At 58.0% G+C, this 18,216-nt stretch overlaps 2 protein-coding genes across 30 annotated transcripts in view; both read right to left on the bottom strand.

Moving 5' to 3' along the window:
- MCF2L (MCF.2 cell line derived transforming sequence like) overlaps positions 1-18,216 on the bottom strand; it is a 181,294-nt gene that overhangs the window by 101,668 nt on the left and 61,410 nt on the right. For 5 of the 29 annotated variants that reach the window (XM_070240480.1, XM_070240489.1, XM_070240490.1 and 2 more), the window contains exon 1: positions 16,626-16,863. The exons of 10 other annotated variants lie outside the window; for them this stretch is intronic. In XM_070240480.1, coding sequence (XP_070096581.1) covers positions 16,626-16,704 — 79 coding nt within the window. In that variant the 5' untranslated portion in view covers positions 16,705-16,863. Of the gene's footprint in view, positions 1-2,292; positions 3,044-15,878; positions 16,516-16,625; positions 17,095-17,237; positions 17,522-18,216 lie in introns of those variants that run through there. 14 more of the 29 variants (XM_070240486.1, XM_070240498.1, XM_070240509.1 and 11 more) reach the window with 9 other exon arrangements.
- LOC138918579 (uncharacterized) lies at positions 238-2,195 on the bottom strand. Its single transcript, XM_070240512.1, has 2 exons — positions 2,068-2,195; positions 238-1,375 (listed from the first exon to the last, which is right to left on the bottom strand). Exon 2 carries the CDS (start codon positions 1,312-1,314, stop codon positions 358-360), a length of 957 nt encoding a protein of 318 aa, XP_070096613.1. The 5' UTR covers positions 1,315-1,375; positions 2,068-2,195; the 3' UTR covers positions 238-357.

Genomic DNA, 18,216 nt, shown 5'->3' with positions numbered 1-18,216 from the left:
AAAGAAAACCACACTTTGCAACCGTACTTTCTCCTCGGGCCTCACAGGTGGGGGGATGTCTGACTGTTGAATCTTCTCCTCATCTGAAGATGCTTCTTCCAACACTCAACCCAAGGACAACGGCCACGGTGCCCGGGGAGGCCTGTCCACAGGGAGGCAGAGGCCAGTCTGCCCTGGAGACGCACAAACGGTGGAACCAGGGCCAAGTCGCAGGCAGGGAGGAAAGCCAAGGCCGGACACCTCCCCTGGGAGCAAGGAAATGTGCCGCATGTGGGCCTGAGAGCCCGTCAACCACCTGCAAGTCAAGGGGCTTAGCCAGAAATTCCAGGCTGGACAGAGAGGGAGGACGGGGACCGGTCAGTGCAGGGAGGGTGGGCCTGGACAGAGAGGGAGGATGGGGCCTGGACAGAGAGGGAGGATGGGAGTGGACAGAGAGGGAGGATGGGGACTGGACAGAGAGGGAGGATGGGACTGGACAGAGAGGGAGGATGGGACTGGATGGAGAGGGAGGATGGGACTGGACAGAGAGGGAGGATGGGACTGGATGGAGAGGGAGGATGGGGAGTGGACAGAGAGGGAGGATGGGGAGTGGACAGAGAGGGAGGATGGGGAGTGGACAGAGAGGGAGGATGGGGAGTGGACAGAGAGGGAGGATGGGACTGGACAGAGAGGGAGGACGGGAGTGGACAGAGAGGGAGGATGGGACTGGATGGAGAGGGAGGATGGGACTGGACAGAGAGGGAGGATGGGACTGGATGGAGAGGGAGGATGGGGAGTGGACAGAGAGGGAGGATGGGGAGTGGACAGAGAGGGAGGATGGGGAGTGGACAGAGAGGGAGGATGGGACTGGACAGAGAGGGAGGATGGGACTGGACAGAGAGGGAGGATGGGACTGGACGGAGAGGGAGGACGGGGACTGGACAGAGAGGGAGGATGGGAGTGGACAGAGAGGGAGGATGGGACTGGACGGAGAGGGAAGATGGGGAGTGGACAGAGAGGGAGGACGGGGACTGGACAGAGAGGGAGGATGGGACTGGACAGAGAGGGAGGATGGGACTGGACAGAGAGGGAGGATGGGACTGGACAGAGAGGGAGGATGGGGAGTGGACAGAGAGGGAGGATGGGGAGTGGACAGAGAGGGAGGACGGGACTGGACAGAGTGGGAGGATGGGAGTGGACAGAGAGGGAGGATGGGGAGTGGACAGAGAGGGAGGACGGGACTGGACAGAGTGGGAGGATGGGAGTGGACAGAGCACGAGGACGGGGCCACAGAGAGCTAAACTGACCCAGGGTCACCAAGCACTGAACTGCCATCGTCCGCACTGGGTCCTCATTACAACAGGCAGAGCCACAGAGCTCACGGTCTCTCAGGGCCCTAAGGAGCGAAAGAGAAGCCGCTCAGTTCAGATGGGACCTGCCCTGCTCATCTCCACCGAGGCTCAGTATGGCCCCAGTGCCACCAGCTCCCGTTTCACAGCAAGAGGACCCCTTAGGAGTCCTCATTTCAGAGAGAGAGGGTGCACCGGGGGCCCACTTCACAGCAGGGGGACACCCCGGGAACAAGAGATCCGCTTGCCCAGGCCACACGGCTGGTGGGGGGTGGGGGAGCTTCTGGGCATCCGGATGATAACTGACTCCTGTCAGAGCTGGGGGTCCTCGGCCCTCCTAACAGAGCCAGAGTGTGGATCCCCTGTGGCCTGGGCGTGTCTGGTGAGACAACGTGGGGATCCTCCAACCATGTGGAGTGACCTCCAGACAGCGGGCTGAGGGGGAGGGCAGGAGGGCCAAATGAGGCCTTCACACCCGGCGTGTGCGGGGCGGGGGTCCACACACGGCCCTCGTAACTGCCCCACTCGCTCTCTATCACGACAGAAGTCGGGGAGCTTGGTCAAAGGTCGAGACCCCGTTCTTTTAACCCTGAATCCTGTGCTCCAACGCAGCTGAGCTCAGCACGAGAACCACGGAGCAGAGGCAGCCCGCTCCGCCCGCCCCGCAGGACGCCCCTCACAGTGCTCTCCCCACCTTTACTGTGACAGCCCCACTGTCGTCCCAGCCAGACAGGCTCACCACCAGGCTCCTCAGAACCAGGAGACAAAGCAAACCAAATACAACGAAGCCAGCAGGCAGCGCAGCCAATACTGCCCGACACCTCGTTTCCAGCCTCTTCAACAAGGCTCACACGCGGCACACGTTTTCTGGGGAAAGAAATACACAGGGAAGAGCCCGCCAGCAGAGGGGACACCTGGCGCCCGTCCCCACGCTCTACACATGCGCCACCCTGTCCTGCCTCACCTGAAAGTGGGCGCTTCGAGGCCCCCCGGCATCCCAAGGGCAGCAGGCAGAGCCAGCGCTGGCGGCCCCGGGACGCTCCCCTCTGGGCCATGGCGTCGTCTTCCCGCCAGGGACACGCAGCAGCAGCAGCAGCAGCAGCAGCAGCAGCAGTGGCTTCGATTCTTCAGGACGAGCTCGCTCACCAGGGCTGAGTGAGTCCCCGTGCCAGAACTCAGCTTCCACTGTCCTGCAGGTCCCTGCTGGGGACAGTCAAACACCAGGCGGGCACCAGCGACGTGGGGCAAGGGCACTGGGCGCTGGCCTGCACACGGAGCTGGGCACACGACCTCTAGTGACCTTGGGTTTACAGAGTCCTGAGACAGAACAACAGAGCAACAAGGCGGCCTCTGCGACCAGGCTGCATTCCTCCGTAATGACCGCAGATGCCCACAGTCCACTCGGACAGCTCAGAGCCAGCCACCTGCACACAGAGGGCCAGCCCGTAGAGACTGCCACCAGCCCTGGCAGGACGGGTAGGCAGGAGAAAAGGCCCCGCAGGGCGGGTGAGGCCGCAACCCGCTGATCCACCCGCACGTCCCAGCGTTTCCTTCCTTGGAAGGGGGGCTCGTGTGGCTGGAGCCCCAGCGTCACAGAGCTGCTCCACTGCCCGAGCCAAAAACACCTTCCAGGCTCAGGAGGTCCTCAGTTCAAACAAACAACTACAGGAGGGAGGAAGGGAGGGGCGGCGGCCAGGGCTTTCTTGAAATAAACTGAGAAGTTCCGCCGTTTACTCCTGTCTGCTGTCCAGCACAGAGAAAGGAAATGACAACGCGCTTTGCTTGGCAAGCGACACCTTCCAAGGGGGATGCTGAACCTGCCCGGCGGCTCTCAACCCTGAACCCACGAGGGGGTGAGCCCTTGGGACCCCAGGACGCCCGGGGGCTCCCGACCCTGAACCCACGAGAGGGTGAGCCCTCAGGACCCCAGGATGTCAGGCGGCTCCTCTCATCCCCAAGCTGCCTTCCACAGCCTCACACTGGGCACGACAGTGTCTCAGACCCTCAGACCTAACTTGGGAAGGGTTCATTTTAGCGCCATTTAAAACATGATGACATTGAGGCTCTGTGGGCTGCAGCACACTGACCACACGCTCCAGGTCTCAGAGTCAGAGTGACGAAGGTGAGCACTCAGGTCTCCCTGAGAGACCACCATTCACCCCTGGCACGGCGGCCCCTTCATTCGCCAATGCGACGGGGGCTGGCGCAGCCGGTCTGCAGCATTTATTTAATTTCAGGCAGTCGGGGGGCGCCCCTCCTCCTGGGAATGCTCACAGGCAGAGGGGACCCTGCTAAACTCATGTATCCTGCCTGCTGGAGACCATGACGTGGAGGGGACAGTCCTGGTCCTGGGAGCGTCGTCCTGGGCCTGGAAGAGGCAGTGGCTCTCGTATCTGTTTCCAGTTTTGTACAATTTGGTGATTCCGCCCAGCGCTCTCCTTGATGATGGATGTGCAGTTCTGCACCTCTGAGCACTGAGGGTGTCAGGAGCCGGAGAAGCAGGTGCCGGCCACTGTCACCGCTGCTCCCCACCTGCCACACATCTGGGCTGTCACTGCTGCTCCCGGCCCGCCACACCCATCTGCACTGTCACCTGCAGCCTGGAGAAGCTGCAAGAGGAACACGGGCGTGGAGCCCAGAAAGCCACAGCCAGGCCTCCCTCCCCCAGAAGCGAGGGGACACCAGGACCGAGGCGCAGGACCACCAGCCCGCTGACAGGCGCTCGAGGTTTCGCTCGTGTCCCTCGTGCTGCCTCCCCAGCAGAGGCCGTCCAGACTCACAATCAGGAGGAAACAGATGGCGCGTTTGATGTGGTGCGTCCAGGACGCAGGCCCCTTCCCGAGACGGGGGAACCGGGCCTCATCTCGGGTCAGTCCACGGCGTGAGGACAGGACACGGGGAAATGTGACTGCTACGTGTCCAGGGAAGTAGCCCGTGGCGGGGCCGAGGGATGAGCCGTGCGCCGAGGGCCGTCTCTGACGGCCGGCACCCAGTTTCCCTCTTGGTCCTTCCCTTCCCCAACATGAGTGTGAAGGTCGCACAGAAAATTGGGAAAATCCGGAACGTCAGGCCGTTCCCTGAGCAGCTAGTGAGTCAGAGCTTTTCCCCTAAATATCTAAATATGCTTTAAAGACGTTACCAGCTAAAACCTTTTCCAAAAACCAGTTCTGAGACGTGATCTCTCTCACAATCTGTTTCTTTGTCTTGTAGGTTTGCAGCCTCTGGGTTTGTGAACAACCTGAAAACTCGGGGGGTTTTCCCAGCCATCCGAGGGCATTTCCCTCCCTCAGCTCCTTCACAGCCCCTTGTGAAAACAAACAAAAAACACCAAGTTCTTCGTCACACGACATTGGCCCGCCCAGGGTTTGTTGAGCGCATCTTGGGGAAGCTGAGGGAATTGGCCATTTGAGAAGAGGACCGGCTCTTTTTGGACCCCAAGAGTATATTTTATACAACGTGGCCTCAAGCTTAAGAAATTCATATCAATAAATGCCTGGTTTTTGGCAGGAGAAGAGTCTTAAATAAATCATGTTGGGGAGCAGGGAGCTGTTTAGACAGGTCTTAAAGCAAATGAGATGCTGGGGAATTGAATACTCAATTCTCCGGGCCGACACCGGCAGGGAGGCGGCCGCCCCCTGGGCTGGACCTGCTGGACCGCCGAGTGGAAGCTGCAGGCCACGCGTGAGGACTCCGGCACAAAAGAGCGTTTTCTCTCTTTTTAAAAAACTGTGTGTGGAAGACGACACGCGGGCACACATTGAGATCTGCGGGTTCCACGAGGCCAACTCACAAGGGGGCCCAGGAGCCCCCCGGCCCGCTGAGGTGCCTCCTTCTGTGGATGAGTGCTGATCCAACTTCCCCTCATGTTGTCCTTTTTCGGGGTTTGTTGCTGAACTGATGCCTGGCGCCGCCGCCCCACTGTGCACAGACATTCCCCTTGCTGGACAGTCTCTCTGTGTCAGGGAAGCACTGAGGCCCACACCTGACGAACCCTCGCCATACTCAGCACCGGGTCCCGGCCCCGTCACGTGGCACCGCCCCCTTGGCCACAAGCTGGCTGCCCACGGCGGTGGTTCCGGAGGGAGCCACCGTGCTGGTCACTCCTTGGTCTTCACTCGGGGCTCTGAGTCAGGACACCTCTGCCACTTTCAAAGAAAATGTCTTCCCTCTAACAAAGACGGGAAGTTTTGGCAGCTGAGCGGTTGAGATAACCTGTAAGGCACACAGTAGAGCTAAACTCCTGAGGCCTCTGAGGGATAAAAACGTCGGCGCAGAAACAGGTCTCAGTCCCGGACCGGTTACTCTTAAAAAACGAGACTTTAAATGGTGTGCCTGATTTTTAAAGGATATATCACAACTGACCAATCACGGCAAACTCTAGATACAACGCCCAAGCCACACGAATTTAGAAGTCCACTAAAACACAGACAGCAGAGGACACAGAGATTTTAGGTATTTTCTAAGCTCTGTTTGCAATAATCTTTCAAAGACACAAATTGGGACGCGGCTGGGCCACAGTTTCAACTCAGGTTTTCCTCGCTGGGAACAGACACGCGGCCCGCGCACGGCTCCTGCTCTACAGTAAGGCTCTAACACGTCGCGTTCAGCGGTGGTTTGCCTCTGGGGGCTGTTCCGGTAAAGCTGCGGGGCCCAGCAGGACCTCTGCGTCTCGTTCCCCCAGGGGGACGGGCTGTGTCCTGTGGGCCCCTCGGTGGCCGACACACGCAGGGGCTCCCAATGTGAACAGGTGAACAAACACGTTCCTATGAATGAACGAGCCAGCCAATACCGAGGACGGGCTTCCAGAAGAGAAAACAGGTTCAGTCCTATTAGAACTGATGGAGACATAAGATTACAAAACTGATCAACCATGGACACCTAACGTCTATGTGCACTCATTCAACAGCTTTCTATATTTTCTGATCATTTAAATATCAAAGGACATGTTCTCCCTTTTTAAGGATTCAGAAATCAAAACACAAAAAATCTCTGTCTTTCCAGGCAGAGCACCCTCACAAAAGGGCAGTCCTACTTGGGGCATCAGCTCACCAGCCCTGAAATCCTGCTGAAAATGTCATCGATGAAAACTGACACCGTTCTTTCCCTTGGTGAACTGACCACCACCAACGGTGTGCGGTGAGACTACAAGGACGAGAACTGGTTTCGTGCCTCGGGGGCTGGACCCAGTTCTTCAGCACTACTCACGATGCATAAAGTAAAAACCCAGAACATCCGCCGAAACCCCGATTTAGATTCACAAAAGCCGCTTCATCTCGAAAAGTTAGAAAGAACAGCCAGCTCTTTTGTATTTTCAGACTTACAACTTTAAATTTCCTTGAAAATCTCCTCCCAGAAGTTCGATTTCTCACAGTGCCGTGTGTCTTTCGGGAGTGAAGCTGGGACAAAGGTTCCCACCAGGCCCTCCGTTTTGGGAAAAATATTCCCTTTCCGTCAACACCTGCTCCCTGTAATTTGTGATCCCTGCTCTGCCGCTCTCAGCCCCACTCCGAGGAGGCCAGAGGGCTCTCCACTCCCGCACGGCAGCAGCTTCACGCTGGACGCACACGGCCGGGTTTCTGGTGGGTGTTCTCTGTTCCAACAACAGGCAAGAGAATATCTCATTATCTATTTAAATGTGAGAAGATGATGGAGTCACCTGAGGCCGGCTCTTCTCCCATCTCATGGCCGGTTGCTCAGCTGACTATTCAAACCACATTCTCGGTATTTGTCAGTGCTGCCATGTTAACGCCGCATGACAAGCTGCCCCCAACTCAGTGCCATGGAAAGAAATAGTATTATTCTCACGCTCACAGCTCTGTGGCTCCTCATGTCTCCTTCTGGACCCAGGCTGGAGGGGCAGTGGCTGCCACAGGCACATCCTCATGAAGGGTGAGCAGGGGTCAGGAAGGGCCAGGCCCTGTGCAAGCACGTGTGAGCAGCAGACCAGCTAAGGGCACGTCAAAGGATGTGGGCTCTGCCCACAATGGACGGGGGGAGGGAGCATCTGCAGGAAAGTGGTCCTCACAATCCCCACGTCCCACGGTCGCTCCCTCTCCCGTTCATGGAGGGCAGCACAGGACTTCAGGGAAGCCTCTCCCCACATCCAGTCACGAACACGAAGTCCTTTGACTTTTTGGTCTCACTCTCATAAAAACAGTTTAGTATGAACTTGGTGTACCTCTGTCAGTAGGTGGGCATCACCGTTTATTCAATCATTTGTGTTTATTTGTGAAGGTCAAGGTCATTAATCCGTAGTTTCTCAATTGTGCATTTTCTTTTTGAAACAGAAAAGAGATCACAAACATTTAATCTTCAGGTGCTTCCCCTACCTGCCACCGTTTTGCAGTCTACACGTGCTGGTCCAACACACTCAGAGGGAGCACATGTAGGTGCCAGGCCTGTGGAGGTGAAGTCAGACAGCATCGTGCAGACCACGGAGCCGATGGACAGGGCACAGGCTCCACCAAGCCGATGGCACGTGGGGCCCAGCGCCATGCCCAGGGTGGTGGGTGCAGTGCATACAGGTAAGGGAGCCGTGTGGGCAGTGGGAGAAGGCCCCACAGGAGTGAGCCCTAAGCTGGCTCCCGAGGGAGGACCCTGCACTAGCTGAAAGGGCGAGCAGGAGCTCCAGGAATCCTCGTCATTCTCCATTTGACCCCTTCTCCAGAGCGCACTGAAGGAGAGGGCGCCGGCTTCCATCCTCCCACAGACCTGGGCCCTGGCGGCCCCCCAGTTCCCGCGCGGGTCTCGAGCTTGGGCCTCAGACTCACCTGGCTGGGATGGACCGAGAATCTGCATTTCTGTAATCTCTCAGGTGATGCCTGGTCCAGGACCACACCTGACAACCCTGTGATGGACAGGGGAAACCACGAGGCCCCAAACGGACAACCCTAAAAGGAAGAAGTCACTCATTTCATTCCACCAGCTTCTCTTTCTGCTCAGAATTCCAAGACCCACTCCTGAGTCCCTGCTAACAAGACCCACAGAAACTTCCTGTGGAAGCCCTTTGCTTATTTTAAAAGACAGTTTCTGGGCTGGCCCAGTGGCGCAGGGCTTAAGTTCGCACGTTCCACTTCGGCGGCCTGGGGTTTACCAGTTCAGATTCTGTGTGCGGACATGACACCACTTGGCACGCCATGCTGTGGCAGGCGTCCCACATATAAAGTAGAGGGAGATGGGCACAGATGTTAGCTCAGGGCCAGCCTTCCTCAGCAAAAAGAGGAGGATTGGCAGATGTTAGCTCAGGGCTAATCTTCCTCAAAAAACAAAAAAATAGTTTCCGTGTTTCACAGTCACACCCACCTAATTAGAAAACTAAATTACACGTTATGAAATAATCGACAACCCCCCATCAACGTCCACCTCACTTCCTGAAGGGCCTCAACCCATCTTAAGAACGGATTTGAAAAAACGATTCCTCAGGATGCCATGACAGGGCGGGAGACAGCTGCGGGGAGGGCACTAGCGCACATGACGGAACCCAGGCCGGATGCATCTAAGTTTGCTGGGATGCTGCGGGCGCTGCGTCTAAAGCCCTTACATTCCATGTCATGAGCTTCCGTGCCGAAATGCACACCCCTGAGCCCCCATGAGTCACCCGGAAGGAGTCCTCTCCTCCGCCAGGTGCGATGGGGCCTCAGACCGCCCTGGGAGCCTTCTTTCCCCCGAAAGCCACTCCTGCTGCCCCGGCCCCCCGCCCCCAACCCCCCCCCACACTGAGCCCCGTCTCGGCCACACACCACCTGCCAGGGACGGTTTAAGGCCAGAGGCTGGGCGCCTGGGGGGCTCAGGTGACAGCAGATTCTCTTCTCCTCTCACTGTCCTCATCCAGCTCAGTCACACCTGCCGGACAACACACGTCCAGAACGCCACTGCCCGTGCCACCTGCCACTGCACACCCAGCCCCAGTCTCCACGGCCGTCCACCCCTCCTGGACTGGGCGTGTCCACCCTTTCACACGGCTCCCTCTGCCTTCTCAACAGGCAGCCAGGCGAGCTGTTAAAGACCTAAGTGAGATGGCAGCTGGCGGGTGGCACAGCCGTTAAGTGCACATGTTCTGCTTCAGTGGCCTGGGGTTCCCCGGTTCGGATCCCGGGTGAGGACATGGCACCACTTGGCACGCCATGCTGTGGCAGGCATCCCACATGTAAAGTAGAGGAAGATGGGCACGGATGTGAGCTCAGGGCCAGTCTCCCTCAGCAAAAAGAAGAGGACTGGCAGTAGATGTCAGCTCAGGGCTAATCTTCCTCAAAACAAAAAAGCTAAGTGACACAGCGCCACTCCTCTGCTCGAAAGTCTGGAGGCTTCCAATTTCCCAGACTCCGAGCTGAGGCTGGGGCTGGGGCCCTGGCCACAGTTCACACACAACCTGGCTGTCACAGGCTAAACTCTGTCCCCGCAGAACTCCTATGTTGAAGTCCCCACCCCAGGACCTCCGAACCCACCTGCCTTTGGAGCTGGGCCCTCTGAAGACGCAACTAAAGTAAAACGAGGTCAGCAGGGCAGCCCTGATTCAAGATGGTCAGAGTCCTACGAAGAGGAGATCAGGACACAGGCACACACAGAGGGACGACCCCACGAGGACACAGGGAGGAGACAGCCGTCTACACGGCAGGAGAGAGGCCGGAGAGGGAACCAGCCCTGCGACACCCTGACCTCGACCTCCAGCCTCCGGACGGTGAGACACAGACGTCTGCTCTCTAAGCCGCCTCGTGGGCGATGCTGTGTTACTGCAGCCGAGCTGACTACCGCACTGGGCCCCCCACTGCCCTCACTGCTCGCCCCACCCCGCCCCTCGCTGTTCTGGCCTCACACACCCAGGGCTCCGTAGTGTAAACAGGAATAGCCGCAGGATACACAGAACAATTTTCAAAAACTTGGTATAAATGTTACACAAAAAATTCTTAGGGTGTGTTTGGGCATTTCTGGGTTAACTACTTATTTTTGCGTCTTAAAGGGGCAGACCCCAGCGCTACAGAATTTTGCGTAAAAGGAAGGGGAACAAGGAGACGCAGGATGGAGCTGCTCTCCCTGGGTGGGACCTGTTCTGTCTCGCTATGGGCTGGCTTTCTCCAGACAGCTCATCGCGGCTCAAGGTCGCTGGGAATGTGGCCGCGGCCGGCCCATGACTGCGTTGACAACTGAAGCCTGGGAGTCCCACGTGGTGGGCTCTTGGTGATGGCGGCCCATGGCTCTGGCTTTTGGAAGCACTTGGGTGGCACAACCCAGGGGTGATGCCTGGCCAAGGGAGGACAGGAGACAACAGGCTCCTGAGGGGGGGCCGGGGCAAGGGCGGGACAGCCGGTGGTTTACGGGTCTCACGCTGTCAGATGGGGACACAGCTGGCACTCACTGGGTGGGAGGGCAGGGAAGAGGAGACATATCCACCTTGGTTTTGCTTCAGCCGAGCTTTCCAAGAGCTTCACGCAACTTGGAGACGTCACGACACGACGGGAAGGTTCTTGGATCTGGGCAGAACAGGGAATGTCAAATATGGGCTCTGCCATGGACGAGCCACCAGCTGGAACCTCACTTCCCGCAACAGCAAAACGGGCCTGACGGCCACACTCAGAGAGGTTTACAGACAGGAAGAGAGCACACAGCAGCCATGGGCACCACTCAGGCCCGACAGGTGAAAAACTAAAGAGAGCTTTTAAAAATTGTGTGTCGATTTCTATTTGGTAAGACATATTCTCCTTTTTACTAAAAAACAAGTTTTTTAAAAATCATTTTTTCAAACCTTAAATTCTTCACAAGAGTACATGATTCCTTTGACTCCTTAACTGCCTATATTTGGTCTGTTTAAACATTGATAAAAAGCAAACACCAAACATATCACAACACCTAACAAGAAGGAGTGAAGTGAGATTTTAAGAGTTCTCCATCCCCTCGCGGAGCAGAGAGAGTGGGTTCAAAGGTGCTCGCTGGGGTGGAGCTGCTGAGAGCCAGCAGGGCCCCTCCGACCCCTCACCTCTCCCGCCCTTCTCCTCGTCTCGGACTGACTCCCTGAAGTAACAAGGAGCATGACGCCTCCCCCACGAGGAGAGCCAGGAGGACGTCCTTTCGTGGCCACCGGGCCTGAGAGTCATGAGTTACTCCAGGACGAGCAGGCCGGCTCTCCTGGACCCTGAGAGTAAGCATCCCGTGAGTTAGAGGGGCCAGTTCTGCTCGGTTCTGGGAGGAAACCAGGGTGTACCAGGCATTCCAACGAGAATCGCAAAGAACCGCCGAGACAGAAAGTGAGTTTACGTGGCTCCTTTATTTTCAAGGAAATGTCGCCCTCGGCACCACTGATGCCCCTCACTGACGTGTGCTCAGCTTTTTAACAGAGCGCTGTTTGTTTCCGCATTAACACGACGCAGCAGGCGCGTGCTGTGCTCTCGTCTCCCATCCAGCCCCCAGGACGTCGCCCTTCAGACCAACGTGCGACCCAGCCGCAGCTGCTGCCAGGAAATCCCGATTTCACGCAAAACTGGAGGAAAACCCACAGCCCCTTAACAGTGGGGTGGCGGCCCCAGCGCCCAAGCTTCTCCCCAAGAAACGACACAGCCTGAACCCCTGGGCCCTCGGAGCCTGGAGGTCTGGATTCCAGTGTGGGCATTTTCACCAAAGGAATTTACGGATTTGGGAAAAAGTTAATCCCCACAATCCCTCACAGATACAAAGTTCTACCTTCCAATCCAAGTAACCAAGAGATGTACCCTCTGCGTCCCCGTGTGCTGTGTGACCCGCAGAGATGCACACACACGTGACACGGGGTGACCAGGGGGTGGCCGGCCTCCTCATGGGGTGACCAGGGGGTGGCCGGCCTCCTCACGGGGTGACCAGGGGGTATCTGGCCTCCTCACGGGGTGACCAGGGGGTGTCTGGCCTCCTCACAGGGTGACCAGGGGGTGTCTGGCCTCCTCCTAGGGTGACCACGGGGTGTCTAGCCTCCTCACAGGGTGACCACGGGGTGTCTAGCCTCCTCACAGGGTGACCACGGGGTATCTAGCCTCCTCACAGGGTGACCAGGGGGTATCTGGCCTCCTCACGGGGTGACCAGGAGGTGTCTGGCCTCCTCATAGGGTGACCACGGGGTGTCTAGCCTCCTCACGGGGTGACCAGGGGGTAGCTGGCCTCCTCACGGGGTGACCAGGGGGTGTCTGGCCTCCTCATAGGGTGACCACGGGGTGTCTAGCTTCCTCACAGGGTGACGAGGGGGTGTCTGGCCTCCTCACGGGGCTGTAGGACTCGGGCTGGTGTAGAGCAAATGGGGAAGGACCATCCTGGTGACACCCACTGCAGTGGGGACCGAGGGAGCAGGTAGGCATCACCAGGGCCCTGGATGCAGAAGAGCCACAAGGAGCCCCGTCATGGGGACAGAAAGGGAGCCGGCCACCGAGCTCAGGGAGGCCGAGAGGAGGTGTTCACTGACTGGCTGGGCATATCCACCACGGCCAACGAGAGCCAGAGCCCGCCACGGGCCAGGCACGGGGCGACGCAGGCTGAGGTGGACGAGTGCTCTGCTGGAACTGGGCTGTCCTGGGTGGGGGCCAGGGGACCCAGGGGACCCAGGAGTGGGATGGACCGAGGGGTTCTGTGGAGTCTGTAACAATAAGCTGAAGAACAGAACAGTTTCTTTTGGAAAAACCCAGAACCCAGGACGGCGACGACCCCTCAGAAGAGAAACTCGCGCAGGACACAGGCTCCACGACCAACAGCAGGGACACAGCCCTACCACCTCCCTCGCGGATGGGCGGCCAGCTTGCTCTTCCACACGTTCCCTCCGCTTCTGTCCGACAACACCGATTTTTGCTACAAAGAGACTTCACAGGTCAGCTCTAGGCCCGTTTCTTACTTCTGAGTTCTCCCGCGATCTCAGCAACAGACTCGGCAGAGAAGTCTGACTCCTCACACCCGAACACGGCCCACAGGGGCACCACGGTGGGCGCTCGGGCTCTGAAGGGGCACGTCGGAAGACGGACACACGTCACTCAAACAGCACCAGAATAACAGCGCGGGGCAGCATGCCCCCACCCTCACCCCAAAGCGGCCGAGTTAGCAGCTGACGCATCCCTTGAAATTAGCTTCTTGGACCGTGTAAAGCTCAGTGAAGAGGAAGGGAGGATGGGCCAGCATGGGCGGGAAAGAAGACAGGTATTCCAAAGCATGCGGGTCCCCTCGCCGGACTCTACCCAGAGGAGGGGGCGAGCTCATCACTCACGCTCTGATCCAAACTAACGACCTACTCCTTCAACACGTAAAGAGCTACAAGTTGTTTGTCCTCACTGGGGGGACGATGATAAACTTTCTTTAAAACACAATGTGGGGGGCCGGCCGCGTGGCCGAGTGATTAAGTTCGCGTGCTCCGCTTCGGCAGCCCAGTGTTTTGGTGGTTTGGATCCTGGGTGCGGACATGGCACCACTGGTCAGGCCATGCTGAGGCGGCGTCCCACGGTGCCACAACTAGAAGGACCCACAACTAAAAATACACAACTATGTACTGGGGGCTTTGGGGAGAAAAGGGAAAAATAAAATCTTTAAAAAACAAACATGATGTGTTTATATTCTTGTAAGCAACTTCGTCTGTTTATCCTTCTGTCCATCCAGCCATCCAGCCATGCCCCCTCCCGCACCCACCCTCATCCCCCTATCCGTCCACCCAGGATGAGAAACAGTGTGTTGCTCAAGGTCAGTGAGTGGAGAAGGTGGCCACAGATCGAAAGATCCTTCTCCCACTTCTGCTTCTGCTCCTTGCCCACCACCACCGGCATCACCTGAGAACTTAAAATGCAAATTCTCAGGTCCTGCCTCAGACTCCCTGAATCGGAAACTCCGGGGGGGAGGTGCCCAGGAACCTGTGACCATTCCTTCCAGATGATTCTCATGCTCGGTCCAGGACCATTGTTCCTCTGCATTCGGCAAATGCTTAAATGGACTAGATGCAATCACATTTCTCCTCCAAATGTTCCTTACTTTTTAACCAATTACTGCAAATCTAAAGAGAAAACAGAAATAAAAATGCTGGAAAAGGAGCCCTGCCACAGAGGGGGAGAGCTTTAGCCGCTGGACGTGCTCCTGGCCTTGTGATTAAAAATCAGGTTCAGGAGTCTACATCGTTTCCATCCTCAAGGTCAAGAGACAGACTCGCAGACCGTCTGGGCAGCCAGCTTTATCTCCTTCACCTGCAGACTAACCAGAGAGTGAATGTTCTGGACAAGTGGAAGCAACATAGCGATCGGAAGTTAAAGTAAGGCAGCAGCCTGTGGGGACCAGATGAAGTCAAAGTGCCTGTCGGTCAGGGCGGAGCCACAAGCGTCCAGCCCTGTGCAGCTGAAAGAGCTACGAAGGCCTGGGAAAGGTCACTGGCCCCACCCTCAGCTCTGACTCGTCCTGAAGGGATCAGGCCCCCTGCCCTGAATCGCTACGCCTGGTGCCAGCAGCTCCCACCTGCCACTACTCCCAAATGACCCCGGAGGCAAACAGCTCTGTGACCTCCAGGTGGAAGCCGGTCCTACAGACCCTCACGGGAATTCCGTGAGGAAGTGTCGGGATTCAGACCTGAGTTGCTGAGGACGTCCACATCAACCCACATCCCCGTCCCCACAGGAGAACATGCAACATGCCCCTCGCTCGGCGGATGGTGCGGTGTCAACATCACATGACGCACAGCCCGACAGCCGCATCGTGTCACAGGCTCCCTGCAGCCGTGCCTCCCACGTAGCGACAGGGAAAGGGGCCTGTGCTGAAGCGGAGGCCGTGTGGATGGAGGATGCAGGGTCCTCTCTCCTGACCAAAGGACACAGGGTGTTCCTAACACAGGCATCTCCTGGCTGGGATTTCAGAGTCTGGCTGAAAACTGCAACTGTCAGCAGCACAGATGTGTCAAAGGACGCGGTCTGAGAGTCACTGCTCGGAACAAGGTCAACACGAGGGCCTGGCTTGCAGTGCAATGCACCGAGCGGTCAGTGTCACCCGAGCCTCACAGGGAGCTTCTCACCATTCAAAACGCTCCTGCATCTTCGGGAGCCGGTGAAGAAGGCCCCGTGCCTGAGGCTAGAGAATGACGTCACTCTGGAACAGCTCCGGCTCCGTAATTCTGACTCGGGGCCAAACACAGAGGCGGGCCCTCCCTCCAGGGCGAGTCCGCAGCCCTGCAGATCTGCGGCGGGTCCACCTGCCCTTCGCCTCAGCCACACGCTGAATCCTAACAAGCAAAACTGACTTGAGTCTCAGAAACCGGGAGCCGCCTTTCCAAGAACAGGGGGCCAGATGGCACAAAATGGCTTTGCTTTCTCTTGACTCATTTGCAATAAATCCAGTAGCTTTGATCACGAAAATCACCGTTAAAAACCGAATGTCTCCGAAGCCTTGGCTGGACCCTCACACACAACGATGTTGGTACGGATTTAACCGTTCCTTTGCTCTCCAAATCCACCGGGGTCTCCCACTCCCGAGGCAGAGAGAGGACAGCACACCGCAGCCTCACGGACAAATCTCCTGTCCCGGACAAGGGGCACCCGCACACCACATACGTGCCGCGATATCGGGCAAAGGCTGGCAACTTACGTTTAAGGATTTATGATTATTTCCTCTTCATTTCAAGGAAAACTAGTTAACGCCAACCGTTTCCCTCCGGACAGCGCAGCATGAAGACTCATGTGACGGACTGAAAGCCGGCAGCTGGTCACCGCCAGCTCAGCGATTTCTCAAACCTAAACGAATCCATCCAAACCGCTCCTCAAGCTCATTTTAAGTAATCTTTTAATTAACAGGGAGAATGAACAGCCAATTATCCATTCTTCCAGTCTTTCCCCAGACCATTTTCAAACATTCGACTTAGGTTTAAATTATCTTTAGTGGAGAAAACAATCACCTGATTAATCTGTATTTTTCCTCCTCAAAATGACCTTCTGATAGCACCCCCAACCCTACACCAGGCTCTAAAAGCCCTGGGCTCGAGATGATTTTCAGCCCACCAAAAGTTATGCTTCCTCCATCGCTACTGCTGCAGATGCAACCGAAACGCAGGCTGAAGGAGCAGATTTCAGACCGGGCTCCAGGCACCCACCTGGGTTCCGGGAAAGCCTGTCACCATCTGCGATGATTCTAACTATCCACAGCAGAACAAAATCAGGCCGCCAGTCCTTGGAACCCAGCTGCCGGACGAATGCCCATCACACCTGCTCTTTCCTGTTACCACTGCTAGGAAAAAAAATGAAGGCTGCTATACAAAAATCAGACGCATTTCCCCACGATTCAGCACGCGATGCCAAGCTAAAGAACATATAATTCAAGGCCAGCAGCTCCTCCTACCCGTGCGCGCGGAAACCGCATTTAATCTCTGCACCATTTCTTCCAGGGCCATCTCTTCATTTCTCAGCCAAAACCTCATCCTCCGGCAGAAGAGGACGATGCTCCGCGGCTGGTCTCTGCGCCAGAGGCGCCCGCTGGGTGGGGCAGGGCGAGTGGGGAGGGGGCGCGCGGCGAGCCGGCCAGAGCGCCTCCCTTCCCGGGATTGGTCCCGAGTCCCACCGAGGGGCGCGCCCTGCGCAGGAGGGGGCTGCTCGGCGGAAGCGGAAGCGGCGCGCGCCCCGCGTGTCCGCCACCTGGACGCCCTGGGTGTGCAGCCCCGGGGTCACCTGGAACTCGTGTGTGCACCTCCGCGGCCACCAGGGAGCTGCGCGTGTGCACCCCCGAGGTCACCTGGGAGCTGCGCCTGTGCACCCCCGCGGCCACCAGGGACCCCGCGTGTGCCCCCGCCGATCGCCTGACAGTCCCGCGTGTGCACCCGCGGGGACCCGGGCCGGCAGCGCTCCCCGCGCAGAGGCGAGGCCCGGCGCACCCCTCTGGCCCCGGGTCTCCGTGCCCTTCGGTGGAGGAGGGGAGAGGTGTGGGGCGCGAGCGGAACCTGCCGGCCCCCCTTACCTCCGGCCGCCCCTGGGCAGGTGCAGAGGCCGCAGCAGCCCGGCGCGCCCTCCCCGCGCCGCCGCATGCCGCCCACGCCGCCCCAGGTCGTGGGTCCGAGGGTCGGCGGTGGATCCGGGGGTGGCCAGGGTGGACCCGCTGCTCCTGGTAGCGGCGCCGCCCGCCGGAGGACGCAGGGGCGGTGGGGAAGCCGCGCTGCAGGCTCGGGCCCTCAGGCCTGGCCCGGGTTGGCACAGAGCCACCCGGTGCATCCTACACCTCGGCGCCCTGCGTGTGCCAGGCATGCGTGTGCACGGCTGTGGCCGCCACATCCCGAGGGTGTGCAAGGACGCACTGGGCCCTGGAGGGGCCTCTCCTTCCCAGGGGGCTTGCCTGCTTTTGTGGCTGGCATTACAGGCAGCACGCCCATGCTGACAGAAGGAGCCTTTCGGGAAGAAGGGCCCATTTCCGTAAGTGGTTTGGGGAATTTGAGCACGGAGCGGCTGAGGTTCAAGCTCAGGTCAATAGGACCGACCTGTGTGCCAGCATCTCTGGTGTGACTGCCAGGAACTGGGCTGGGCCCAAGGGGTAAAAAGATGGAGGTGACACGGCACTTGCCTGCAGAGAACTCATGGGTCTGGGGGCAAGAAAGATCTGGAAGCAAATCATTGCAACGTAGAATGAATGTTGCACACGTGATAACCACACATGGAAAGTTGGGGTGAGACAAAGAAATTGCTGGTTTGTTTTTTTTAACATCAAAACCATTGACTATGAGCAGCTTCATACGGGTGGAGGTAGAGCCCAGTGAAGGGAGGGGTCGGCGCAGGGCAGACGGGGAGCCTCTCCCTGCGGACAAGGGTCCAGGGCTGCCCGGCGCCAGCTGTGCCTGCGGCCCCCTCCCCCTCACGACCACCTGCCTGCGACTTCAGAGGGCCAGGCACCTGGCAGAGTGTCCAGAAACGCAGCCGCTCCCCCCAAAGTGAAGTGGGCGCCTCCA

Source organism: Equus caballus, chromosome 17 (assembly GCF_041296265.1).
Source record: "Equus caballus isolate H_3958 breed thoroughbred chromosome 17, TB-T2T, whole genome shotgun sequence".
Lineage (NCBI taxonomy): Eukaryota > Metazoa > Chordata > Mammalia > Perissodactyla > Equidae > Equus > Equus caballus.
Note: the sequence above shows the minus strand (reverse complement) of the source record. Positions and strands in the feature narration are given on the sequence as shown.